Here is a 26,598-nt window from a genome sequence, read left to right as displayed (position 1 = left end):
AATTGTATAAGAAACATGGTCCAATGATAAGTGATACTAGATCTTCTTTAGTTTCATTTATTGGTATGTTGTTGATATGAATGTTTCAAAAATATCATTTCTATACACATGTAAGTATATAGAAATCTAATATATTATCAGTCATAATGCTGGTTACTATATGTCATAGATATGGTGAAGTTTCCTTATTGACTGTAAACTTTCATCAGATTTTTACCCATGGCTATTCTAATTCTTTGTCATGGTTATAGTTTTGAATTCTCTAAAAATCATTTACAGTCAGATTCATGAAACAGACTCCAACAGATTCGCTGTTTTTTTTTTTTTTTTTTTTCCCCAGGGACAGAGGGGAGGGAGAGGAGGGAGAGAGGAGAGAGAAAGCCTCCAACAAATACTCTTAAATACAGCTTTCTGATAACTTTAAGGACAATGGACTAAATAAAAATTTCCAGAACTCTGCTAAAGAAATGGGTGGATTCATGATACTACTAACAGAGATTAAGCAGAACAAATGTTCACTATATGACATTGAATAACTGATAAAATCATGTCTTTATGACTTTTATTTAAAGCATTTTTGTTTGTCTACTTGAAAGGTTTGTTTTCCAGATTTATTTATTACCAAGGCTTTGACTAAAATATCATATTTGAAAATATGCATACAATGCCTGACTTCAAGCATCCCTAGACTAAAATAAGTAAATAAAAACTCACTTTCTGCCAGAGCCAGCATCCTTAAAACTGTAAGTAAAACCTAAAGTCTGCCTTGTTTTGGCATCCTAGCCTTAAGAAGTTATTAAACCTGAGGTTTCTATGTGATCAATATAGGGAAAAACAGTTATACTTCCAAAAAAAAAAAAGCTATAATACACTCATTATTCGACTGTAGCTCTGTATATTATTTTGTGAATTTTTCTGTGTTCTTCTCATCTAACTTTCCTACAAAAAATTACAAAAATGCAAACTTCTCTGTGCCTTAAGCCCTATAAGCTGAAACTAGATAAATTTCAAGAGACAAGTCTATGGGTAATGTACAGGCCACACAGAAAGTTCACCAAACTATCCGATGCTATAGCCAGAGACACTGAAATGTAAACCAGGACAAGTTGAATTTCCCGTGCCGTAAATGGCTTTTCCTAAGAGGTTGAAACAAGACTCCATATAATAATACTCACCACATATGTCTGGACTTTTCAGTATGTTTAGTTGATTACCTTTAAAATTAGTTTCATGGTTTAAAGCTATTATTCAAACTGGGCTTATTATTTCATTATGATTTTAAGCTTTGTTCTTATTGCCTGCCTAATCTTCGTAAATCCAACTCTCTTCATAATATAATTTGGCTAAATGCTTCAAGATAATTTCTGATGCCTGTGGGACTGAGAAGATGGAACTTGATGCTGGAATCCAAACAGCTGGGCACAGAGAACATTTTTCCTTCTGGCCTCTCTGTTACTCTAATGTGTCCTGGGTCTCTGACAGGTCCTCATACCTTCCCCTGACCTGGGACAGAGACCGCCAGGACAGGTCCATCCTGGCACCAAGGTTCAATTATGTCTAACTTCAAAATGATTGATCAGTGATTGTTTCAGAAAAAGATATTGATCCAAAGGGGGAAATGTAAAACTGTGTCATTCTTACCACACCCAACTAAAACAGAGTGAAGCAGCCTGTGGTGGGGGAAAGCACTGAGAACACATAACATGTGTCAGCAATGCAATTCTCTGTAAGTCTGGCTGCTAAAACCGTCTTCAGGGAACTTGAGGCCAGTTTTATCTAATATTGCTTTAAATGACCTGCTGTAAATCTAAGGCTAAGTTTTTCCACTACCATTACTTCCTAATCAAAACTTGCCAGCTCCATCAAACCTTACTAGTGCAAAGGAATATATTACATTTCTGGTGTTTATAAAACTTCCAAACTTCTCTTTGTTTTCAGACATACCAAAGACCACTCAGTCTGCATGTATGCCTTGAGTTGCAATTCTTCTTTCCCAAATAAAAAATTAAATTTATAGATTCATCTCTATATTTTTATTTTGACTTTGACAGTGTCAGGGCCATTTCTTTCCTTGGTGTTTGGGAAATGTTGAGTTCCTGTTCTAGGAGAGAGCACAGAGAGTTGACTGGCTATTTTGGGATGAATAGGGGAACCAATAGACTATAGGATCAAGTAATATCAGGTGGTATTCCAATCAAGTCCCTTCTGCTTACTACGTCCCAAGTTTCTAAGAATAGAAGACAAGGGTGTCTTATATGGCCATACACTTCTCATTCAAGCCTTGGGACCCAAATTCCAGCCAGGAAGGTAGCAGAGCTCCTGGCCCAAGAACATCTGACTGAAACAGGGGCTAGATAGCTCCCAGATTGTGCAGGTTCAGTGTACATCTGCTATGATGTACCCTCCTAACCACACAACATAGGTACTAGTTTTAGCCACCAGTATCATCCATTCCCCTGGGCTAATAGTGTCCAGCAGTCTGGCTGTGACCTGGTTTTCCTTGCCTGACACTTGCTGTGGAGTCCAGAATGGTTTATCAAATCAGACGTCTGTTTTCCATGTTCCATGTACTTATGGAAGAAGCCTTGGGGACCTAGCTTCAAAGTTATTTCCAATCCAGGTGTTCTTAAGGCCTATTTATTGTTTTCTCCAGATCCAGCTGAAAATGGCCAAAACAGGCTTAATCTGGACTGTGTAGCATTCTGGTCCAATAGCCAGGCAGCCAAAAGCCAAAAGACCATCAGTGCACTTCTAACCAACCTGGTTTTGCTGTTCTTCCAGGCCAGTACCACTTTACCCACCTACACTTTCAATGCCCCCAGCCTATCTTGGGGGTGTAGACCTTGTTCTTCTGTCTCTCCATGGAAAGCATTTTCTCCACCCACCCATTCTGAGACATAATTATCTGCAGCCCTCTTAGGTGTTAAAAAGAAAAGCACCCATCCTGATTGAAAAGTTCAGAGGGAGACAGCGTTCCTACTTGGAAGATGATGGCACATTACTTAAAGCTGCAGGCCTGGTGTTTGCCATCAGGAATGGTCACATGAAACCAGCAGGAAAAGACACCTGTGGCCCTTTTGTCTCCTGTAGCTGAGACTAGGTGGCTGGAGGGACAAACACAAATGTGTTTGGCTTCTTTACATAATATGTGTGTGTATATGTATGTTTCCTTTTACATGTATATGTATACATATATGTAACCATATAACATCTATGCATGTATGTATCTGCATATATGTGCATATGTGTGAATGTGCACATACACTTCTCTCCTGTATGGAGAAAGACCACCAAAGAGTGGTAGGCAGGGCTATGAAGTTGCATGTATAAATATCTATATTTTAATTTCTATTTTATATGTTGATGCTTATATTTATATATGTTACATATTTAATTACATATTTAATACTATGCACATTGTGTGTATACATATTTATTTCTAGTTATTTGTTTTCTTTGTTCCCTGTATACATGGGGAAACTTCAAACCGATAGACTGTGCTTCAGTGTTTCTTGAGAGCCCTGTTTCCTGCACACTGAGATGCCCCCTCATGTTACTCCGCTGCTCTATGTGAAAAATGCAACTGTGTGTGGGCTGTGAGCTTCAGAGTCTTTTTTCTCTTGGTATTTGGAGAAAGTTGAGCTCGTGCTCTAGGAGAGAGCACAGAGAGTTGACCTGTTTGGGGGTGAATATGGGTGCCAAAAGCATTTGGGATCATGTATTATCAGGTGGTCTTCAAATTAAGTCCCCTTTGGTTGCTACCTCCTAAGATTCTGAGAATAGAAGAGAAGGGACTTCCGGCATGGCCATGCTCTCCTGATACTAGCCTTCGAACACAATGGTCAGCTGGAAAGCTCCTGGTCCAAGGCCCCATGCCAGGAAAAGGCCTCAGGGCTCCATATAGCTTCCCACCTTGCTCATATGCAGTTCGTCTCTGCCAGGGTGGACCAGCCTTGACCCCCAAGGTAGGCACTACCTTAGCCACTGGCATCATCCATCCACCTCGGCTGCCAATGTCCAACAATCTGCCCCTAACCTGGTTTCCTTGACCTGTCAGCTAAAGTCCAGAAAATTTGTCAAGTCAGACTTCTGTTTTCTATGCCTAATGTACTTATGCAAGAGGCCTCAGACACCTATATTTGAGTTTATTTCCCATCAGCTATTCTTCATGCCTGTCTATAGGTTTCCTTAGATCCAGATGGAAAAGGCCAGAACAAGCTTACCCAGAACTGTGCAGCCTTCAGTATCTGAGGCCATGTTTCTTGTCCCTTAAAGACCCCAGTGGCCAATGTGGCCTGGTTGTCCTTCAGTCCAACACCTTTACCCCTCAGGACTCCCAGTCCCTCCAGCCAATCCTGGGGGATCAGACCTGGCCTTTCTACATCTCTATGGAAAGCCCCTTCTTCACCCACCCATACTGAGACAAAATTGTCTGCTCCCACCTCAGAGGTTAAAAGGAAAAGCATCTATTCTAATTGAAAGATGCCTCTAGTATAAATATATTTGTATGTGTGTCAGTCTGTGTGTATTTGCGTTTGTCTTTTTGGATAATGTTTATTTATTTAATACATATTATTTATGCATATGTATTTATATTTATATAATTTTTAATATGTGCATATATACATATATGTAATAAAAGATATATATATACACACACACACACATTTATATACATCTGTTTTTCTCCTGTATGGAGAAAGATCACCAGAATGGCAGGCAGCACTTCTATATTATATGCATAAATATTTATATTTTAAGTTTATATGTTGATACATATATTTATGTTGGATATTTATTCATATATTTCTAAATATCCACATTTATGTCTGTGTATATATTTATTTCTAGTTATGTCTTTGCTTGTGCCCTGTACACATGAAAAACTCCAAACTGACAGGCTGTGCTACACTGTTTTTTTAAAGCAATGTTTCCAACACAGTGAGATGCCCCAAGTGCTTTTCCTTTTGTTTCCTGGGAAGGCACAGCTACGTGCTAAACTCTGTGTGTCAGGACCGTTTCTTCCCTTGGTGGTCTGGTTACAGTTGAGTTGACTTTCTGCCCTGAGAGCACAGACTTTTTACTGTCTCAAGGCACAGGGGCACCAGCAGCCTACGAGTGCAGGTAGTACCAGAAGTCTTCCACTCAAATCCCATCTGGTTTCTACCTCCTCGATCCTCTGCGAATAGTGGAGACCAAGCTTTCTGCACATCCATGCACTTCTCACTTCAGCCTGGAGACCCACAGGCCAGGTGAAAGCTGGCAGATCTGGCCCAAGGCCCGTTGCCTGGCCTAGGGTCCTGGGGCTGTGTGTAGCTTCTCACACCCCCAGAGCAATGGTGGCTCCAGTCAGGGGATAACCACTCAGAGCTCCTTTATGAAGTGTTGGAGGTCACGCAGACAGACCACTTGAGCAGCCGGGGGAGACTCCAGCCACTTTCCCCACCCTACTTTCTACTGCTGTTTCCTCATCCTAAAGGGATGCATGCCACCTCTTTTTACTCAATACCTTGCATGTTGTTCTCCCTCCAGATACCTAGCCAACCTGAAACGCAATCTTCTCTCTGCCCCTTTCTAGAGTCTAAATTCTAGCCACCTGACATCCAGTCAGCACCACCTTGAAGCTGTCCCTAAGGGTTCTATCTCCGAGTTCATCCTTCCATTCTAGTTTGCCCACAGGGTTTGGCACTCAGTTTTGTACCATTTTCTCCAGTTTCCCGTGTGCTTGTGTGACATTCCAACATGACTGTGTGATCTCTGGGTTAGAAGCTATGTCCTTACAGTCAATTACATTCTTAAAGCCTTCATGGGTCACTTATTACCCTGTAGGTGCAAAGCAGTGTTTTCAGGGTATATGTGCGTGTGTGTTAGAGTATGCAGGTCTGTGTTTGTGACTGTGTCTCTGTGTGTGTCTGAATGTTGGTTCGCATCCATATGTGCATGTGTGTGAGCGTGTCTGTGTGTGTGAGAGAGGGACGCCAAGGTGAATGAGACACTCCCTGCTTTGAGGAGCTCCGACTGGAAGATAGGGCCATCCAGGGCACAGGTGACTGTGGTGGGAATCAGACATGTGGTGGAGACGGGGTAGAAATCTGGGAAGGGGTGGGAAAAAGCTCCGTGGAGTGAGAGGCCTCTGGGCTGGGGCTTAGAGGTGAAGCACATCTCACCTGGGCACAGCGCAGGGGGACAGGTCTTCTGAGGATGGAACTGCTGGAGCCAGGCTCAGACGGCAGGGCCAGGTGTGTCCAGGGTCAGGGAACTCCAGCTTGACTGGGTCTGGCTCTGGCTGTTCTCAGAGAGTCTCCTTTGGTACTGGGACATCTGATGTGGTCACGAGGCCCAGGCCACAGACAGAACCCTCCTCTGTGTCCAGGAGGTCGGCTGGAGCCAGGAGGGGACATGGCTACTTGGACTCCCTACAAGCCACACTGGGGGCCCAGGAGACTCAGCCGTGAGGTGCGATGGAAGATGGGGCGTGGATGTGCTCTGGCTGCACCTATGTTCTCAGGCCCCGCCCAAGCACTTCTCACCCCTCAAGCCAGGGGCCCCAACTGAAGTTATTTGGGGGAAGCCACGGCCCACAGCTGAGTGAGAAAACTGGGCACACACTCTGATAGGAGCACACACTGATTTTGTCAACCCATGTCAGTTTATTTCCCCTCACCCCAGAAAGTTCAAGGCAGAATTGAGCACAAGCTGAGGTCCAGGCTCTGAAAGAAATCCAGGTGTTTCCCTGTAGGAGCACGTCATGAAACCAGCACACACTCCGGGCCCCAGATGCCCACTCCTTCCTACCAGGGGAGCCCGTTCATGTTCTCGGTGAGAAGGCACCTCCTGGAGGTGGCCACCATGCAGCATCTGATGTGACTCAGTGCCCCTTAGGCTGCTATGTCAGCTGAGCCAGCTCCCTCCCATGCTCAAACTGCTGGTGGCCACCTGAAGGAGCAAGGACAGCTTCCACTCCAGGTCTTCAATCCTCTGAGCCAGGTGGACTCTCCTCACCTCCAGCTCCAGGGCCCGGTGGCTCTTCAGGGCCCAGGGTCCCAGCTTCTCTCCGTCTGGGCCACTTGTCTCCAGTGGGTGAAGTTTATCTTCCTGCCACTCACAAGGGGAGATGCTGGGAGCCACCTGGGAATGACAGATGCACAATACGGACAGGTGACCCCTGAATGCTCTCAGCTCACTCTAGCCTGAGCCCTCTCTGTGGTCTTGTCCCTGACTTTTGTCATTTAGACACTCTCTAGGCACCAACATCCACCCCAAACATGGGAAGATGCCAGTGAGCTCCCTCCAGGGACTGACATCATGATTAACAAATGAAGACACAGTGTTCACAAGTTTCTGTCACCACAGTAATGCACAACAGTGCCAACTATATCATTATGCAATTGTCATGTTTAATAATTTAGAATGATTATTGAATAATTAAATCTCAGCATATTTTATAATCCCTCATCTAATCCTAATTTTCCCTTCCTTAAAACCAGGGATATTTGTATAAAATGTATTTTTAAGGATGATCACCTGTTACTTTATCCTCACCGAGTCATGCTCTTCTGGCCCCTCAGTGCAGCTGAGGACAGGCTGCTGCACCTACCTAGTCCCTCTGCTGTCGAGCTACCTTCACGGCTGCCCGTCTGAGGTGGACGGAGGGCGGGTTCACAGAGGAACTGACCCCTCAGCTTAGAGCAAACGCTGTGGAGGAAGTCCAGATAAAGCTCAGGGCAAGAATGATTGGTGTGATGAGATGACAGGAAGCCAGCATCTGCATTTGGGTTTCCCGAGGGGACCCACCTCTGGGGCTCAGGGACCCTGGAAGGCCGTGAGAGACACAGTTCCCGCAGCCTCACTGGGAAGGGCATCTGTGCCTCTCGTGGCCAGTCCTTGGGCCACACCCTGCCTTGTCTGCTCACAAGAGAAATGTCCCCTCAGCTGTTTGTGGACACAGGTGCCCTTTCTTATCATTTCTGTACTGAGAGGTCAGTTTGACCAAGAAGAGTTGATATTCCAGATCTTCAGACATCAAGACCCAGATACCCACGATGTTCTCCTGAAACTCTCCATATTGAGGGACCAACCTGACTTTCCCTGCTGAGTAAGAATGAGAAGAAAACCTGCCCCTTGGCCCTGACTCCTGGGGTCACTGTGGCAGAGGGTGTTCCCTGGCAGGGGAAGAGGGGATTCTGTGGTATTTCAAGGTATCCCAGCTCAGATGCCCACACTGGGAAGGCGGATGTGAGAAGGTGCCTACCCATGCCCCTCCGCCACCCAGGGTGCTTCGCTAATTTTAGCAACGCAGGGACGAGGCTGGGAAAAGTGAGGCCCTGGGGTTCGGTGCGAAAGTCCAGGGGTCTAGAAGAGAGGATTAAACATGACCCAATAGCAAAGTGGGGACACGACACACAGTAGAGAGAAACGACATAAAAGGTGCCAGAAACTTCAAGTCCGGTTGAATAGTATGTTATGCAGTACGAAAACAATCAAACTGGTCAACTAACACCCAGAGACTGGCTGCAAGCTTTAGCAAATAAAGTTGGCTTTTTTGCTTTACTTTTTTGATATTTTTAAGCAAATAAAGTTGTATTGAGCTCAGTGCAGACACAATGGCATGATCACTTCTATCTTTCTTCTTCGTTTCCTCTCCATCCTCTCCTGCGTCTGCAGCTAGGACAGGGAACAGCCTGGATGGAAGATGCATCTTGCAGAAAGCTCCTGGTCCCAGAGGTGTGCACTATTAATTAGGCTACATCTACAACAGCCATTGTTAGTGCTCCTTTTCCATGCCCGTCCTCAGTATTTTCAGGCTGTGAATTAATTTAGAGAGTTCCAACCTAATCTGATGGTGTGAGCTTCCCTGTCTCCAGCCCCAGCTCTAAGCTTTCCATTCATGAAACCAACAAAACAGAACCTGACTTTGACTGGCGGACACTCTGGTCAGAGCTGGCTATTGCAGTCCCAACACCTCTCTGTGGAAGGGGCCGTGACTCCATGGGTCCCACCCCCCTGGACACCTTAGGAGCTGAGATGCTCGTCTGCTGGGCTTACCACAAATGTGCTGCCTTCACCTGGGGGCAGTGGGTCTGGCTCATCCTCCTCTTTCTGGAGCTCCAGGACTGGAGAAGAGAGCTGGAAGAACTCCTCATTCACCTCATGCACAGTGTCTTCCACATGCCGTGTCTTTCTCTAGAAACAAGGAACATGTGGTCTTTATTACTTTCATTTGTATTCTAACTTCATTGAAAATTTCTTGTGCTCCTACTCCATGATTGACAGCGGGGTCAGTGCAGGGCACACAGACTCAGAGTCAGGTGCTGCTCTCAGACAGCTGAGCATCTGAAGGCAAGGGGAGCCAGACCTGCAGCCCAGCACAGCAAAGTAGCAAAGCTAATTGTAGAGAGATACACCAGGCACTGCAGGAGCAAAAAGCAAGATGCCTAGTCCAGGGAGGATGGTCAGGGAGAGCTTTCTGGAAGGGGGAATGTCTCAGCTGAATATTAAAAGGTGGACAGGAGTTAGCTGGGTGGAGAGCGGGAGAAAAGCATTTTAGGCAAACGGAGCAGCATTTGGGTAAACACAGACATGAGAGAGTATAGGTAACATTGATCTATTTGTCCATCTAGTCATCTGTCCACCGATTCGTTCATCCATCCATTCATCTAACCTTCCATAAATGAACTGAACCATCCATCTACCCATATATCCATCTAGCCACCCACCCACTCGGTTATTTGTCCATCCATCTAGCCACCCACCCACCCATTCTCTACCCATCTATCTACCCATGCTTCCATCCATAAGTAAAGAAAGACTTACTATGAACCCAGTGTGTATCAAGACAATGGTCAGTTATGGGACACTATTAAGCGAACTTCCATGGAGTTTATAACATATGAAGAAAGGCAGACATAGGGCAAGAAATTACGTGTGAGGGGGGTTATGTGAGTGGATGCTTGGCTTGCAGTGGGGAATAATTAAAGTTCATTTGGCAGCATAGAATTTGTCAGGAAAAGTGTCAAGAGATGATGCTAGAGAAATGAGGGTAGCGTGCTTTTCTTACACTGTGGGGTCATCTAAAGGCCAATTTGGTAGAACCTTTCTTATGAATAGAACCTTCATTTTCTTGGGAGCGTCAATTCACCCAGCTGAAAAATGATTTATCTCAGACTCTCCATAAGATAGAGATAATCATGTGGCCAGTTTTGGCCAAAAAGATGTAAAAGTCAGTATTGCCTGCCTCTAAATGATGGCTTTGTTGTCAGGCTGGCCTCATAAAATGACTGCCAGCAGCACGCATGCTGGCTACTCCTTCACATCCAACGGCAGAGCAAAGGCCAAGGCCCCTTGTTAGAACCGGTGGTTCTAAAACCATATGGTCTCAAGCTTCACTCTGACTGGGCTGCCCCAATCCAATTTATCTAACTAGGAAAGTGCCATTCCCTGATTGACTTACATCTGCATCAATCACTATGACTGGGAAATGGGATTATTCCAAGTGGTTTAGAGCAACCAGAGCCCTCCTCTGGATCTGAAGATGAGGTTTCCCCTTCTAAACACCATGGCTGTCACTCGAGGGAACTGAAAATGGATGGTAGAACAACTTCAATGTTTGCTACAATTAAAAAAATAATTTTTAGCTATTTAGTGCAGTGTTCCTCATTGCCTTTTCTTCATTTTAAAGTTATCACTTATTTTACTACATTAGACACTTTCCAAATAAAATATCATGCTTTAGCATCCACAGGCAGGCATAGCTTAGAGTGAATTAATGCAAGCCAAGACATTAGCAACAATTTCAGAATGTCCAGGTTAGCGGTCTTGTCTTCTCTCTCCAATTCCCCCGATTTTCCTCTCCCTCCATTTTCTCAATAATCTTTTCTGTTATCCCTTTCCTTCCACTTATAATCCTGTTTTTCTCCTCTCAGTATAACTTTTAACATATGCAAACATAACAGGATGTATAATTAGACATTTCCTTACCTCTCACAAGTTTAGCTAAAGCCTCAAAGCTGTTGACACAGGTGACAATGTCCTCCCACAGAGGAACTACACATGCCCTCTCAGGAGTTATTCAGAGGAAGCCAAAATCATCCATTGCTCATCTCCCCGGCATCCTGTGAAAGAGAAAAATAGAGATTCATTAGAAAGAAAGTTCTACAGAGGTGAATTTATAGGTAGAGATGAGACAGGGATGGTCTCACCCCCCCAGAGCCAACTGAGGAAGACTTTCAAGTTACTCACTCAGAGAGTGCCGGTGCTTGGCAGAAGGGGGAGCTAGTATCTTATTCTCCAAATGGATATATACCAAGAGCCACAGTCTAGGAGTTTGGAGGGTGAAACAGGGAAAGAAAGAAGAGAGTAAAAGAACAAATATTGCCCATCCTTCCCACCGCTGAACCTCAAGGTTTAGGGGCAGGGTTGAGCTGAGCTGAGGGTGGAGACCTTACAGGAAACCTTTAAGTTGCATGCAGGATGGAAAGTTGGCTTTAGACTGAACTGGGCTTTCTAATACCTAAAAACACCACTCTTCAATAATATCCCCAAAAGGCCCCGCCGAAGCTGTTTTCAAGAATTGAGAAAAGTCCAAATGAATACCATTTTAAGTTAGTTGTGGAAGCATTCTTTAACGTTTTACATTACTTTTTTAATGTGAAGAAAAAGGTGGTTTCCTAATTCTACCCTACTGAATTCAGTTATTTATTAAGCAGAAGGACTGGCTGCCTGAGCCCACAGAGAGATGGAGCTGAGCTTCTCTGGCTTGTGCCTTGGACACCAGCAGGGGAGGAAGCCCGGCACTGCTGGGCATAGAGCAGAACGTACATAAACAGCTCACTGTCCCTGGGAAATGGCAAATATTTAGCACATATGAAATATTTCAATTTCAGAATTCTGACAAGCAGAATTGTAATATACATAATATCCAAATTACTTCTGACTGGTAGAATTGTGTAGAATAAAGTAGAATTTTTCCATTGAGTCTTTTGGCCAAACATAGAATTACCTTACTCTAGGAAAAGAAATTCACTTGGGATCAATGAAACCAGCCTTAAGAGTGCAGAGAATGTATTTGAACAAAATTATTATTAGGCTAAAATGAATATGGATAAATACCTGATAGAAAATAATCACCAAGGCCTGGCACGGTGGCTCACGCCTGTAATCCTAGCACTCTGGGAGGCCGAGGTGAGAGGACTGCTGGAGCTCAGGAGTTCAAGACCAGCTTGAGCGAGAGCCAGACCCCCTCTGTACTAAAAATAGAAAAATTAACTGGGCATAGCGTCTGTAGTCCCAGCCACTCTGGAGGCTGCAGCAGGAGGATCGTTTGAGCTCAGGAGTTTGAGGCTGTGGTGAGCTATGACGAGGCCATTGCACTCTAGCCCAGGTGAAAGAGTGAAACCCAGTCTCAAACAAAACAAAAAAAACCCACATTACTCACTTGGTATGATTTATACTCAAAACATCCCCATCAGTTTGAATCCATTATATTTGAAATCTCCAAACAACTTTCAAATATTGAAAAAAGACACATGCCAGAGCTCCTGCCTAGTAACTTCCAAGTGGAGAGTTTATGGGTAATTCATTCTAACATTTCGTAAGCAGGTAGCATACCCGCGTACATTATGACGGTGGAAAACATGAGAGGGAAAAGCCAGCGACAGCACTGCTCATTCACAGTCAGCACAGCAGTGGGCTGGTGACAGTTTTCTAGGTGACTCTCAGGGAGGCTCCAACCCGGCGGCGCTGGGTCAACGTGACTCCTTAACCCTGGCCCTTACAACTACACACCACTGTGATGCGCTCCGAAGCTGATTACAAAAGCCTGACTGCTTGGGCACATCAAGTACTTGGGCGTCCTTTTATATTTTTCTCCCACGGAACACGAAGCCTGACACCTGAAACTCGTCTAACCTTGTTCAGGGGCTTTGGAGTTTTTATTACTTTTAAAGCCCACTGGGCATAGATTCAGTTTCGTGTGTGCTGTGTATGCAAGACCAACCCATCTCCCGCATGCACGGGGAAGAACGCCTGACAGTCAAGCGGCTCCGTCTCCCGAGTAACTTTTTTATCGGTTAGTCCTGAAATTCCCACAGGCAGCAAACGTCAAGCACCGGCCTGGCCACGCGCACAGACCGGGCCCTGGCGCCTCCCGGGCGGATCTGTCCACCCTGGTCCCGCCCGGCCCAGCCCCGGCCCGCTCCGCCCGGGGCCCTGACCCGCGCCCCCCTCGCTGGCCCCGGCGCAGCAGGGCGCCTCGTCGCGAGCGCGGGGCTCCCCCGACCGCCGCCGCGCGTGTCCCGAAGCCGTCCCGGCCCGCGCCCGCCCGCCGCCCCCACCCGGTCGCACCCACGCCCGGCCCGGCGGCCGCACCCCGGTCGCCCATCCGAGGCCCCCGCGACTCCCCCAGAGGCCGCGCCCGGAGCCCGTCGGCGCCCCCGGAAGGGGGTCCCGCGGGGGACTGAGCTCGCGGCGTCCTCTCCTCTCCGGACACCTTCTCCTCCAGCCGGGCTCACCTGACCGGCTCCCGCTGAGGGGCCGCCCGCCCGCACCCCGGGCCGCGGCGGGAGCGGGGCTCGGCGGGTCCGCAGTCGTCACGGCGCGGGGCGGGGGCTCCCTCCAGCCGGTCAGGCCCGCCCTTGAGTTTGACCTTTCCCCCCAGCGTGGCTGTGGGGAGGGGCCGAGCGCGCGGGTGCATGCTTCTGTGCGCATGCGCGCTAGCGGGCAGGGGGCCGGGGTCGCTCCCGGATGCCGGCGTCACTGCCATGGCAACGGCAGCCCATACCCCCAGTTCCCCAATTCCTGTCCCCGCCCACCGTGCATGGCCCTGGGCTTCTCATGCTCTCTCGCACGAACGCACGCACTCTCAGAGCGCGCCCGCCCAGAGCGCTGGGGCGTTGGGAGGTAATCTGGGCCTCCTCGCTCCCCGTCCCTCTATCTCCGCCTCTCGGGGTTTGACCAATCCGGTGAGGAGGAGCCATGGGCGGGGCGGGCTCGGCGGCGTGAAAAATTTCCCAAGGCGAAACTGAGTCCTGGAGAGAGACTTGGAGGCAGGCACGGCCCTGACGAAGAATTGGGCACCACTCTGCAGAGGTGGCGGGGTCGGAAGGCCCCTCAGGGCGGGAAGGAAGCCCCCCTCCTGCCTGCAGAGCCCACCCCCAGGCCTCGCCCGCCACGGCAGCCCAGAGCTTTCCAGAGCAGTTACTCCTGGGCGGGAATGAGTCTGTTGGAACTGCTGACACACCTGTCCTTGACCCCAAACCACCCTCTCTGTGGGGTAGGCTTGGGAAGCAGGACGAGGTGACATAACTGGAAACGCGAAGACGTGACGACCCGCTCTGGCCCCAGCAGGATGCGCCTGTCACAGTCACACTGAGGACACGGATCTCACACCCGCCATGGCCTGGTCCCACAGCCCTTCACGTGGGGTGGGAGCAGCAGGCCCGGGTCATTCTCACCCGACACCTGCCTCGGGGTACAGGGGTCTTTGGGCCCTGTGCCCACCCAGTCCTGCCCTCCCCCCCCGACCCTGCCTGGGCCCACTGAAGGTACTGGCCCCTGGGACGCTGTCCCTCGCGGGCTGCAGAGCCTGAGGGACCCGTGCTGAGCGTCGGTGCTCAAGCCTCTGGGTTCAAACCCCAGCCCACCGCTTCCAGGCTGCGGATTGGGGGTGAGAGCTCATTTCTCTGAGCACAAGTTTGCTCACCACTGAAATGAGGCCGCTCTTTCTAGGGTTGAAGACAGGTTTCTAGAGGCAGAGGGCCAGCCCCAAGGCTAATCACCACCGTTTGCTATTAATGACACTTATTACCACGGGAAAAGCTCCAACAACCACGGGCTATGGGGCACTCAACCAAAGGGCAACTCACTTAACTGCTCAGACCCTCTGTCTCTTCCTCTGTAACCAAAGACGAGGTCCCAAGAGTGAAGAGAGGATGCGTGGAGATGCTGGGCACAGAGTAGTCACGGAACCAGGCAGCCAGGCCCTTGTTTGTGGCAGGTGGACGTGGGGCTGGGCTGCCGTGGGCCGAGGCCGCCGAGGCTCCAGCCCTGCTCTGCCCCTCGGAGACCAGGCCCCCAGGGAGCACCCCCGGAACTTCTCTCTCAGCAGAGGAGACGGGGCACAAGGTGCAGGGACTGCCAGTGAGCGTGTGCCCGGCCCCGTGCAGTGGAGGGGCTCAAGCTCAGAAGCAGCTGCCCCGGCTTTAGAGGGTGGCGGCCGTGTGTTCCCTGGGTGGAATCAGGCACCGGCCCACACACACTCACTGTGCACCTACTGCGTGCAGCCTATCAACTGCTGCGGACCAGGCGCAGGCTGAGCCACGTGGGAACGTGGAGAGTGTTCCAAATGGCCCTCCCAGAGGGTCTCCTGGGGCTGGGGTTGAAATCACACACCTTGTCTGGGGTCCCTAGAGACTCTTCCCAGAACAGAGAAGGAAAGCAACTTGCCCAGGGTCACACAGCCCCACTTCCTGACTTTGAGGCTGAGGAGCTCCTCCCAGCACGGCAGCCTCCACTCTCCTGGGAGCCCACATCTTCCCCACACTGGTTCATCTAATGTTGACCTGAGTCCAGCTGGCCCCCTGCTTTGGATGAGGAAGCTGAGGCTCAGAGAGGGAGGGTGACCATTCCAGGGATGTTGCAGCTCAGCCTGACATGGAACTCTCTCCTGGGCAGAGTTCTCCAGAGACAAGGGAGGCCACCTCAGGGAGAAGGGTCAAGGAGGACACGGGGGTCTCCCGCATGGATGGAGAAGTGTGTCCAGGTGACCTTGTTGGGGGCATTGAGGTGCCCTCAGACACTGGTTGGCACTGCAGTGATCTGGGCTGCATTTTCTAGGGAACTTGGTAGCTGCCAGCTCGAGCTACCTTGTGTGCCCAGTGCCTGGCCTGGAGGACAGGGGTGTTGGTCACAGGCTGTGCACCTGGCCAGGGTGGACTCTGTGTGAGTCGGGGGCAGGAAACCAGTTGACTCCAGGCACCAAGCGCCCCCAGCAGTGCCCCTCAGCGTGCCTCCTGTGAGCCTCAGGCTTCTCGTCTGGAGAAGAGCCAACGAGAGGGATCCTGATGGACGGTTAAGAAGATGGACAGCGGCATGTGCGACAGACAACCAGCGCGTCTTCCAGGGCTTGTCAGGCCCTCCAGGGCTGCTGTGAACACACAGGGAAGACAAGGATGGAGGATGAGGTGCTTTCACCCGGGCGGAAGGCTGGGCAGGGAATTCTAAAATGACTTCGTCCCTCCTCTGGAGTGTGGGTGGCTGGCTCTGGGATATGACAGGACTTCAGTCCCATAATTAGGTTACACTGGGTGGGAAGGTGCAGGGTTTGCAAACATGGTGAGAACTCTAATCCGTTGACTCTGAGTTATTGAAAGGAGATGACCCTGGACGGGCCAGACCTGACCCGGGAGCCCTTTACAAGGGCAATTCTGCCACAGCCACGAGAGTTTGGAGCGAACCTGGTGAGGTTGCAGCCCAGGTGGCACCTTGATTGTAGTCTGTGGAGCCCCTGAGCGGAGAGCTGTGGCCAGACTCGACCCCACAGGAACTGTGAGACGAGAAATGGGAGCTGTTTGAAGCCGCCGGGTCCGTGATAATTTGTTCCGCGGCACAGGTAGCGCACACAAGGCCGAGCCCAGGACCCGGGAGGCCGAGCCCCAGGCGTCCCTGCAACCTGCGGCCCCGCCTTGAGGACCCACAGTGAGCAGCAGACCTGGCCGCCCTGCCCGAGGCCTCACCCCACCTGCCCCTGCGCCTGCCACGGGGTCCACGCATCAAACCGAGGCCTTGAGGCCTGGCTCCCACACCAGGAGTGCAGAGGGAGGGAGACGCAGGGCAGGGGCTGGGCCCCCAGGCTCCCCCCTGCACCCAGCTGTGCGACCCCAGGCCAGCCCAGGCTCCGGGAGACCCTTGCACAGGGCAGAGGTGGGCACCCTGCCAGGACCGGCCTGAGGCCCCCCTCTCTGCCCCAGCCCTTGTCCACCCCCCGCTGCGCTCACAAGGCCTCAGCACCCGGCCAGAGCCCAGCAGGATCTCACACCATTGGGGCTTTGGGCCGGGTGTGTAAGGCCTCCTGGGAAGAGGGAATTCCAGGGCCAGAATGTCTCCAGGAATTGGGGGGTCCCTCCCAGAACAAACAGGGCAGCTCCCCCTGTCTGTGAGGTCCTGGTGAGACCTCAGCGGGCACCCAGGGATGTGGGGAGGCTGGGGACTGGGGGGACAGGGCCAGCTCTCTAGGGAATTCTAAGGGAGGAAGACTGCTCTTGCAAGCCGGCGCCTCAGGCTCTAGGATGGCCCAGCCCTTGGGCGACGGCAGCAGGTGGCAGAACCCTGCCCCGTCCCCCACTGTCCTGAATGGAGCCACCGTGCATGTTCGTGCCTCCTGTGCAGGGAACACACTGACTGGTCACCTGTAGGCCAGCAGGCCAGCAGGAAGGACCTCGCCCAGTGCAGGGCTTTGTGGGCATGCCCGTTCCCGACAGGGGCTGGATCCTGGGCCAAGTGTGAGACTGTGAGCTGAGCCTTGTTTCCAGCACTTTCCTCAGAAGGTCCTGCCTATCCAGGGTGGCTGAGGAGGAGTGGCGTCACCTCCCCATGTCCACCCAGCCTTTCTGGGGACAGCCCTCCCTGTGTGGGAAGAGCCCTGGCGAGAAGGAGGCTCCAGGACCACTGTGCACTCAGCACTCCCCTGTGTGAGCTTCACCCCAACTCCAGCCCACGCTGTGTGGACACATCAAGGGAAGCCCCAGAGCCACCTCAGCAGTGGTAGGAGGAGTGTTCCACACTGGTGACAAATACTCCTGCAAAGGAGCAGGAGCATGGACCCACCTACACGTGACAGGGTGCTGTGCCCTACCCAGCAGTGCACGTGAGAGCATTCCGTTCAGGTTCAAGTGCAAGGCTGATCCTACCACCAGGTCTTGCTAACATCCTATTGGAGATCCCAGACAAGGCAGCAAAACAAGGGGAAAGAAATGGATTCAAAGGATTGTTAAAGAAGAAACAAGTGGCCATTATTCACGGGTGGTGGGACCGTTGTGGAGAAGATCCAAGGGAGTCTCAGACAGCTTTAGACCTGATGGGTAGCCAGGTTTGGTGGGGAAGGAGTGAGCAAAAGTCAACTCTATTCCTGCAGACCAGCAACAGAGAGCCAGGAGATGCAAACTTTAAATCATACAATTTAGAATACCAAAAAGAAAAAAAAAAAACAAGTAAGATATCTAGGAATGAATCTAACCAAATATTTACTATGTTCAAGGGTAGGAAAATGCAATACGGTAAAGATGTCAGTTTTCCTCAAATTAATTTATAGTTTCATGGCAATTCCAATAAAATCCCAGAAGTGTTTATGTAAAACTTCACAAACTGATTCTAAAATTTATATGGAGACGAAACGTTCAGGAGTAGCTACAATACTTCTTACGAAGAAGAAGAAGTGGGGATGGAGTCCTGCCCTATTAGACTTGATTTGTTATAAAACCACTTTATTAATACTGAGTGTTATCAGTGCAGGGATAAATAAATAACTATGGAGAAAAGGAAGCTGAGAATGGAATTATCAAATATCTGGACACCTGGCATAAGGCATGCAGATTGACGGTGACAAGCTGGCTTGTTCAGTCACCAGAATGGGAGCAAGTAGTTGCCCAGGAATCATGGGCATCCTCACATCCACCTCAAAAACCCACCCCTGTCAGATTAAAACCCAAAATATGGAAAGCAAAGTGATGTTCACTTCATAAAGAAATGAGAATATTTTCACGAGCCAGAGTGGGAAAGAGTTTCTCAAACAATACACACATAACATAAAAGGAAAAGATGGGTAGGTTTGACAACATTAATGTTATAAGCCACTGGGCATGAAAACATAACACAGACACAGTGAAAAGATAGGACAGAAGCCTTGAGAAGACATTTGCAACGCATCTATTAGCATTCTGCAGAGAAAACGAGCCTTAGGAGACATGCATGAGAAGATCTGTTGCAGAAATTGGCTCGTGATTATGGGGGCCAAGAAGTCCCATGGTCTGCCATCTGCAAGCTGGAGGAGGCCCAGGAGAGCTGGTGGTGTGATTCTGAAGGCCTGAGACCCAGGCCAGCTCACATCCGGGGGTAGAGGGTGGATGTGCTGGCTGGGAGACAGAGAGAGAGAGAGAGAGAGAGAGACCATCTTTCCTCCACATTGCTGTTTTATCTTGGCCCTCAAGGGATTGATGATGCCTTCCCCCATTTACTCAATCTACAGATCGTAATGCTAGTCTCTTTTGGAAACACCTCACAGACACACCCAGAACTAATGTTTTACCAGCTATCTGGGCATCCCTTAGACCACTCAAGTTGACACATAACACAAACCATCATGATGTGTATTCCAAACAGCAGTAACAACGTGTGTGTGTGTGTGTGTGCGTGTGTGCTGTGTAACACATAGAATATACAACACACATGCGTATACAACATACAGTAGTATACAGTTGTATATTATCTCTAGGTATATGATCTGCAAACATCATGTGTAGCCACATACATGCACATGGCCACACACATACAATCCAACAGGCACTGTAAATAGGGAATAAAAATAGAGGCAAATTAGGGAAGAGGCAAACGAAATGGCCCACAGTGTTTGCAAAGGAGCTCAGCCTCCCAGCCGTCAGGACGACTCACGTCCGGGTCCTCCCTGGCGCCTGGAGAATGGGAGGAAACGCAACCCCAGGAGCCCCGCACACTGCTGCTGCGGTGCGAGTTGGCGCGGCCACCGCAGAGAGCAATGCGGCATTTTCTAGAGACTCAGTGGCGACTGCCCAGCGCCCACAGGGCCGCGCCATGCTGCGTGACGAGTCCTGCTCAGCTGCTCCAGGAGGCTCACGTGATGACACTGAAGCGTCCTTGGTGGCAGTCAGTACAGCAGAAGGCAGGATAGACATGGCCCGTCCCTTCCCCTGGATCTGGGGGCTCCTTCCCACCCACAGGCACCTGTCCAGGGCAGTTCAACCTCCCTGCACCTTTACGTGTCTCCCCCTCCCTTGCTGTCCCTTTCTGACCCCGACAGGCCACGTGACTGGCTTGGCCGGTGGCCCACAGCACGCGGGCAGAGGTGTGCGAGGCGCGTGTGCATCGGGGCTCGGCCCTGCTGGCCGGGGGACCCTGCCCTCCCCGACAGCGGGGCAGGGGGGCGAGGCCACCCCAGACCACCCGGCCGCTCACGCGCCGGCTGAGCGCCAGAGCCGAGGGGCCTCCGCGGTCACCGCCCCGCGAGCCTGTGCAGAGCTGCTGGTGGCGCAGGGACTCACAAGCTGCACAAAAGGGCTGCTGTGTAGACCCACTAAGGGACAGGGCTGTCCGTGAATGGTGGCGATGGCAAGGACAAGCTGGGGACCTCACCGTGCCCGTCCGTGGGAGACCGGGAGGGCGTGGGGTCCGCACAGCGAGACTCCCCCCAGCAGGGACAGCGAGTTGCCAAGGCCAGATTCGCAAACGCCGCGCAAACGCACACGCAGACGACACCGGATCACACGCAGCCTGGTGCCACCGACACGCAGTGTGGGTTTGAAGAGCTGGTTCCACCCGGCCAGTCTCCAGCCACCAGCGTGAGGCCACTGAGTCAGGGTTGGGAGGACGTGCTCCTGGGCAGCTGTCCCCGGCCTGGCCCGCTGGGCGCCAGCCCCCACGGCGTCTGCTTCAGCCCCCTCCTCCCTGTCCTCCTGCCTCAATGGGCCTCTCTCCACCGAGCGTTGACCATGTGGGGTGTTGTCGTCTGCCCGTCCCACCCTGTCCCCACGGCAGCATCCTCAGAGTGGGGCTGAGTCATGTCTGTGTCCCCAGTGCCCAGCGCAGGGGCCTGGCCAGAGACAGTGTCTGGCCTGTGGGGGCTCCCCAGGGTGACAAGGTGCTGAGAACGAGGGGGCTCCTTCCAGGGAGGGCGCCTGTGCCAGGACGGGGAGGGGCGGCAGGAGGGCCCCTCTCCCTGACCCAGCTGGGCAGGTGTTAGCTGTGTTCTCCTGGTGGCAGGAGCGGGGGTCAGTTTAGGGTCCCAGGGTCGCTCCTCCTGCTGGCTCTGGGACCCCGGGACAGGGGGTTTCCCGCGGAGCCCAGGTCTGGCCACCCGCACACAGGGGAGCTCTGTCCTCAAGAAGGGCAGGGTGTCTGGCGGGGGCTTAAGTATGAAGTGGCAGCAGCACACTGGGGCTCTGCCTGCTCCCCAGCAGGGGTGTCTGGGACCCCGGCCTGGCAGCGTGCTCCTCTCGGCGGTTATCTGGGTGCCGGGGCCCCAGGCCAGGGGCCTTTTCTTCACACGCCTGCTCAGCTGCTCCCCGGGTGCACAGAGGCAGGGGTGAGGCCCGAAGGGATCGGGGCTGGCTTGGCTCCACCTTACTGTGGTGGTTTAGACACTGCTGTGGCTCCCGGCCCTGCAGGGTGATGTCCCAGCTCCTGCATCTGGCCTAGAGGCCCTGGAGGCCCCTGCCCAGCCTCCAGCTCACCGTTCGCTCACCATTCACCACCTGGGAGCCTTCTTTCTGGCCACCCAAACTCTTTCACCTTTGTGTTGAAATCTTGCCTTGATGGCTTTGAACTCCTGTCTGTCCTTTAAGATGCTACTTAAATATCACCTCCTCCAGGAAGACTTCCCTGATACCCTAGTGTTGTTAGGTGCTTCTGTGGTGCCCCCACAGCCCCATCTTGCCCTGCTCCATCACTGGTCTCCCTCAGCAGTGTGACCTCTTTGAGAATGAGTCAAAAGCAGGGTCTTCACTGTGATTCTGAGGCCCACGGGGGCTGGACAGAGATGGAGGTGGGGACGTTGGCTGAGGAAGGCGTGAGTGGCAGTCTTGGGTGAGGGGCTCTCCCTCAGCGTGGTCTGGTCACTGTCCCTCAGCGCCTGCTTGCCTGGGCTTCCAGGGGAGCCCGTGGGAGGTCGGGGCCAGTGGTCTCCAGCGGTGCCCGGACTCCTGCCCCTCTCCTGGGATCCCGGGCCCAACGCAGATTTTCTTGGTAAAAGAGCGACTCACACATTAGAGAAAGGTGCTCCATGCTGGTCAGCAGCTCACAGAGCTGGTCCCTCGGTCACCTGGAGACCAAGGGAGGGTCATCAAACCTCTGGCGCTGCCCAAAGGCTGCGTGTGAGTGTCCTGCGGCTGCTGCAACCACACACTGGGGGACTTAAAAGAAATTTATTCCCTCACAGTCCTGGAGACCAGACGTTCACAATTAGTATCTCTGGGCCAAAGTCAGGAGTCAGCAGGGCCGCACTCCCCCCAGGGTCCTAGGGGAGACCCGCTCCTCTCCTCTGCAGCTGTGGTGGCTGCCACATTCTGTGGCTCGTGGCCACATGGCCCCAGGGTTCAAAGCCAGCACCTTCAAACCTGACTCTGTTCCATCTTCTCATCAGCGTGGCCCCTGCGTGCCACTCTCCCTCTGCCTTCCTCCCGTAAGACACTTGTGATGGCATTTAGGGCCCGCCCAGATGACCCAGGGCAGTCTGCCATCTCAGGACCCTTGACTAGTCACACGTGCAAATCCCTCTGTCTGCAGCGTAGGGGACAGGCCCAGGACCCAGGCTTAGGGCGTGGACGTCTCTGGGGGCCCTGTCCTGCTGACCACCCGTCAAGGGCAGTTCAACCTCTGTAACTTTACACTTCTCCCCCCACCTCTGTCCTTGTCTCGATCTTGGAGGAGGAGGCGAGGACGTTTAAATCGCTGCCCCTCCCCAGACAGTCCTGGGGTTTGGGATGAGACAAGGAGGCCCGTGGCCTTTCTGCTCAGCCGTGCGCTGAGCCACTCACCCATCCCTTCCCTCCCCTGCGTTCCCTCTCTGGAGTGTGCTCCCTCCCAGCCCCCGCCGGGCTCAGCGCCTGGAGGAGGAGTAGCCCCCCAGCCCCTGGCCTCAAGGAGACAGACAGACAGACAAGGGTGCCGTGCCCTGATGGCCAGGGACCCAGGGCCTGGGGACAGAGTGGGTACAAAGGGAGTGCCCTCCTGGGGGGCTGCCCTACACCAAGGACGGGGCGCTGGGTGGCACTCCCCAGGTGGAGCTGCCGGGGCCAGTGTACCTGGAGCAAGTGGCCACGATTCTCCAAGCACAAGGTTGCCTGACAGTTCACTGTTATAAACAGCTCTGCAATGGACATTTTGGTACATGAATTCTGTCTTCCTGATCACATTCCCAAGGTCAGATCATCTGGACTTATGAATTTCTAGGAGACATCGGCCCAGGGCCTCCCTGAGCAGAATCACAAGCTCCTGAGCAGGCAGGGCCCAGGGAGGATGCTCCGTCCCACTCTAGCTTGACAGAGTCACTGCTCGCTGTGTGACTGGGGGCAAGTCGCTTTCCTCTCTGACCCTCAGGATTCTCATCTATAAAATGATGCTACAAGCATGGGGGGAGCGTGTTCCAGAGTGCACAGGATGGGTGGGCTCCCAACGGCATCCCAGAGAGACCACCGTGCGCCACACCAGCACAGTTCGCAGAATCCCAGCTCATTAAGCCCCACTGGGTGCTGGGTCTGGGTAGGCTCCAAGTGGCAGCAATAAACGATTCATCACGTAATGCGGAGTGGACAGGGACACTGTCACCACTAGCTGATAGACACAGGGAACGGGGCAGGGGGAGGGGGAAATCCTCCCTGGGGGACTGCGCATGGCTTCACAGAGGAAGCCGTGACTCAGTGGGGTCTTAAAATGTGTGCAGCGCCTCAATGTTTCCCGCCTCCGCAATTGCACTGAACCCCTGAGTGCCGCCCGTGCACCCCCGGGACTAGAGCACTTGGGGGCATGTGTCCCATCGGGAGCCAGGAATGAATGAGCAAACCGGTGAAGGCGGGAGGGCAGGGGGAGGGAATCCCAGGCAGGGCCAGCTCACGCATGACGCTGCTGGGACAGCACATTGTAGGGTGTGACTGGAGCGTGGGCTGCTTGGGGGGTCGATCAAGTAGGGCGCCAGATGGGAGCGTCTCAGTATGAGCAGCTGCTGCCAGACCCCAGGCATCACGCAAGGGAGGACAGGGGACCCGCCGACACGAGCCCTCTGGCTTTCCCCGACTTTCTGTCCCAGACACCGCCCCATGGCCTCTGTTTGTGTCACTCCCAGGAGACTCATCAAGCACCAGGAGCCAGTTGCACAGAGTCAGCTTTTAGACCTTTGAAGCGTTTAATGCCGTTTGAAGGTCATAGTCCCTGGCGGCAGAGCTGCATCAAGGGTAGAAGAACAAGCCGGTAGAAGAACAAACCAGCTTCTAGAAAGAAGTTGGCTCTCTACGTCAAGAATCTCGAAAGAGTTTATATTCACTGACCTGCGACTACTCTTCTGCTCGTCCTATTCTTATCTACGTCCCGAGGAAGGAACCGCAGATGCCGCAAACGCTCATGCCAAGGATGCTCACCCCAGGGTGGAGACCGTCGGCACGGCATTCAGTGCTGCGGGACTGATGGACTATATGTGACGCCCTCAGCATCACAAACCCACTAGATTCTAGGTGGCAATGTAAGTGTGTTTTTAAAAATATTTAATATAAGTCAAACACATAGACTACACAACTGTAACGTGAGCACCGTTGACAAAAATAAGCACAGCTCTAGCCACCCCGGCCCTAGCACTCCAGTGATCCCACCTCCTCCCTCTGCCCCCCAGCCCCAGGAATGGGAAGAGCTGGCCCTGTGCCCCCACGTCCTCGAGTGGCTTTTCTGTCCTTCCATCACTACGTGGCCAATCCCCTGAATTAATCACCTCTGTTTTAAACACCTAGAGTAGCTTCTGTTTTGAAAGCATGTTTTTTTTTTTTTTTTTACTTTTTATTTTGAAATACTTATTGATTTCTAAGAAGTTGCAAAGATAGCACAGTGAGGTCCCATGTACCCTTCACTCAGTTCCCCCAGTGGCTGTATCTCACGCAACTGTGGTACAATATTAAGGCCAGGACGCTGCTGTGGGTGCAACGCGTGTCTATAGTTCTGCCTCGTGTCATCACACGCCTGGATCCCTGTACCCCCCACCACGAAGACTTCCCTGTGCTGCCCCTTTGCAGTCACACCCAGCCCCTCCCCAACCCTGGGGACCACAAGTCTGGGCTTTGTCTCCGTGGGTTTGCCATTTTCAGGTTATACACATGGAGTCACACAGTGTGTGGTGCCTGGGGACTGGCTTTTCCTCTCAGCGTGATGGCCCTGCAATCCACCCAGGTCCTAGCGTAGGTAGTTTGCTCCTCAGCCCTGCTGCGCTGTCGCCGTGGGTGGGTGGCGTGGTCTGGGCACACCTTGATCCGACTAACTGCTCACCTGGTGCGCTTGGTCGCTGCCAGTCTTTGGCTTTTACACATAAAGCTGCTATGGACAATTATGCACAGGGATGTGCGGACATAAGTCTTCCTTTTTCTGGGAAGATTGCCCAGGAGTCAATAGCTGGGTGCATGTGTAGATTCAGTTTTTGTAAGAAACCACCAAACCATTTTCCATAGTGGCTGTACAATTTTACATTTCCTGAGAGGATTTTGAGCAATGCACAAATCTAGAAGAAAACCACAAAAATGATCATTATTTTTGGTTGGCATAATGAAATACAATTTTTATTCCTTGTGTGTATATGTCTGTATCTTCCAAATGTTATGAAATAAACACATATTTTGCAATCAGAAAGACATTAAATTCTGTAAAAATTATTTGATGGAATGAGAAAACTCTCATGAAATCATGTTTCTAAAGATGAAGATACCGCCAGGCTGTTGGTATGATCTTAGCTATAACACACACTCGCACACACTCCCGCACATACGCACTCACACACACAAACACCCGCACTTTCATACATACACCCGAGACTGAAGACCAGAGGAGAGTAACCTGGCGTGAGTGACAAGGACTCACCGTGGCCACTGAGCCGAGGGCCCGGGTGTCAGCGTTAGTTTCCCGTGGCTGCCGTAACACACACTCACAGACTGGGTGGGTTAACAACAACGCAAATGTATCTCTCGCGGTTCATCCAGAGGCCAGTTCAGAATCAGGGCGCGGGCAGGGCTGCGCTCCCTCCAAAGGCTCTTGGCGGGCAGCTCCTTCCTGCCCCTTCCAGTCCCCGTGGCTCCAGGGTTCCCCTGACTCGTGGCCGCGTTACCCCAGCCTCTGCCTCCATCTTCTCAGCCATCTCCTCCTTCCCCTGCTTCTCCTCTCCGTGTGTCTCACAGGGACACACCTGTCATTAGATTTAGGGTCCCTGTGGATAACCCAGAATGATTTCAACTTCCGTACATCTGCAAAGACCCTTTTTCCAAATAAGGGCACATCGCGTGGCTGGGGGCTTGGATGTGGACATATGTCTCTGGGGCCACCATTCAACTTACTACAGGGGGTGGCTTTTAAAAAGATTTCTGCATACCCTTTGCTACTTTCTAAATTATCCATAATGAGAAAGGATAGTTTTTATTATGAGAAGCAATCGGTAATAATGCTACTAATAATAAACAAGTTACAAAAAAGTACTAGTAATTTTTCCCAACTTCAGAGAGGACAAGAAACAGAAAGGGGGAGACAGTTGACAATGACAGGGGGACGCCTGGATTCCTGGACCCACCACCACAAAGACTTCCCTGTGCTGCCGGATGAGGGAGGGAGCCAGGTCCC

At 51.7% G+C, this 26,598-nt stretch overlaps 1 protein-coding gene and 1 long non-coding RNA gene across 5 annotated transcripts in view; both read right to left on the bottom strand.

The window, feature by feature from the left end:
- Positions 1 to 6,248, bottom strand: part of LOC123626722 (ankyrin repeat domain-containing protein 26-like) — a gene marked incomplete at its 5' end in the record, with an annotated part of 65,446 nt that extends 59,198 nt beyond the window's left edge. Inside the window, one exon of the mRNA XM_045535956.1 lies at positions 6,168 to 6,248. Coding sequence (XP_045391912.1) covers positions 6,168 to 6,248 — 81 coding nt within the window. The remainder of the gene's footprint in view (positions 1 to 6,167) is intronic.
- Positions 6,249 to 6,630: 382 nt separating this feature from the next.
- LOC123626583 lies at positions 6,631 to 13,611 on the bottom strand. Of its 4 annotated transcripts, none has more exons than XR_006730916.1 (5): positions 13,509 to 13,611; positions 10,978 to 11,111; positions 10,451 to 10,609; positions 9,046 to 9,183; positions 6,631 to 7,128 (listed from the first exon to the last, which is right to left on the bottom strand). It is a non-coding gene; the product is annotated as an uncharacterized LOC123626583 (long non-coding RNA). The 4 variants fall into 4 exon arrangements; XR_006730915.1 differs by having other exon boundaries at positions 10,451 to 10,575; positions 13,509 to 13,610; XR_006730914.1 differs by lacking the exon at positions 10,451 to 10,609 and having other exon boundaries at positions 13,509 to 13,606.
- Between the last annotated feature and the right edge of the window lie 12,987 nt (positions 13,612 to 26,598).

Source organism: Lemur catta, chromosome 22 (assembly GCF_020740605.2).
Source record: "Lemur catta isolate mLemCat1 chromosome 22, mLemCat1.pri, whole genome shotgun sequence".
Classification (NCBI taxonomy): Eukaryota; Metazoa; Chordata; class Mammalia; order Primates; family Lemuridae; genus Lemur; species Lemur catta.
This window is presented reverse-complemented; position numbering and strand designations above follow the sequence as displayed.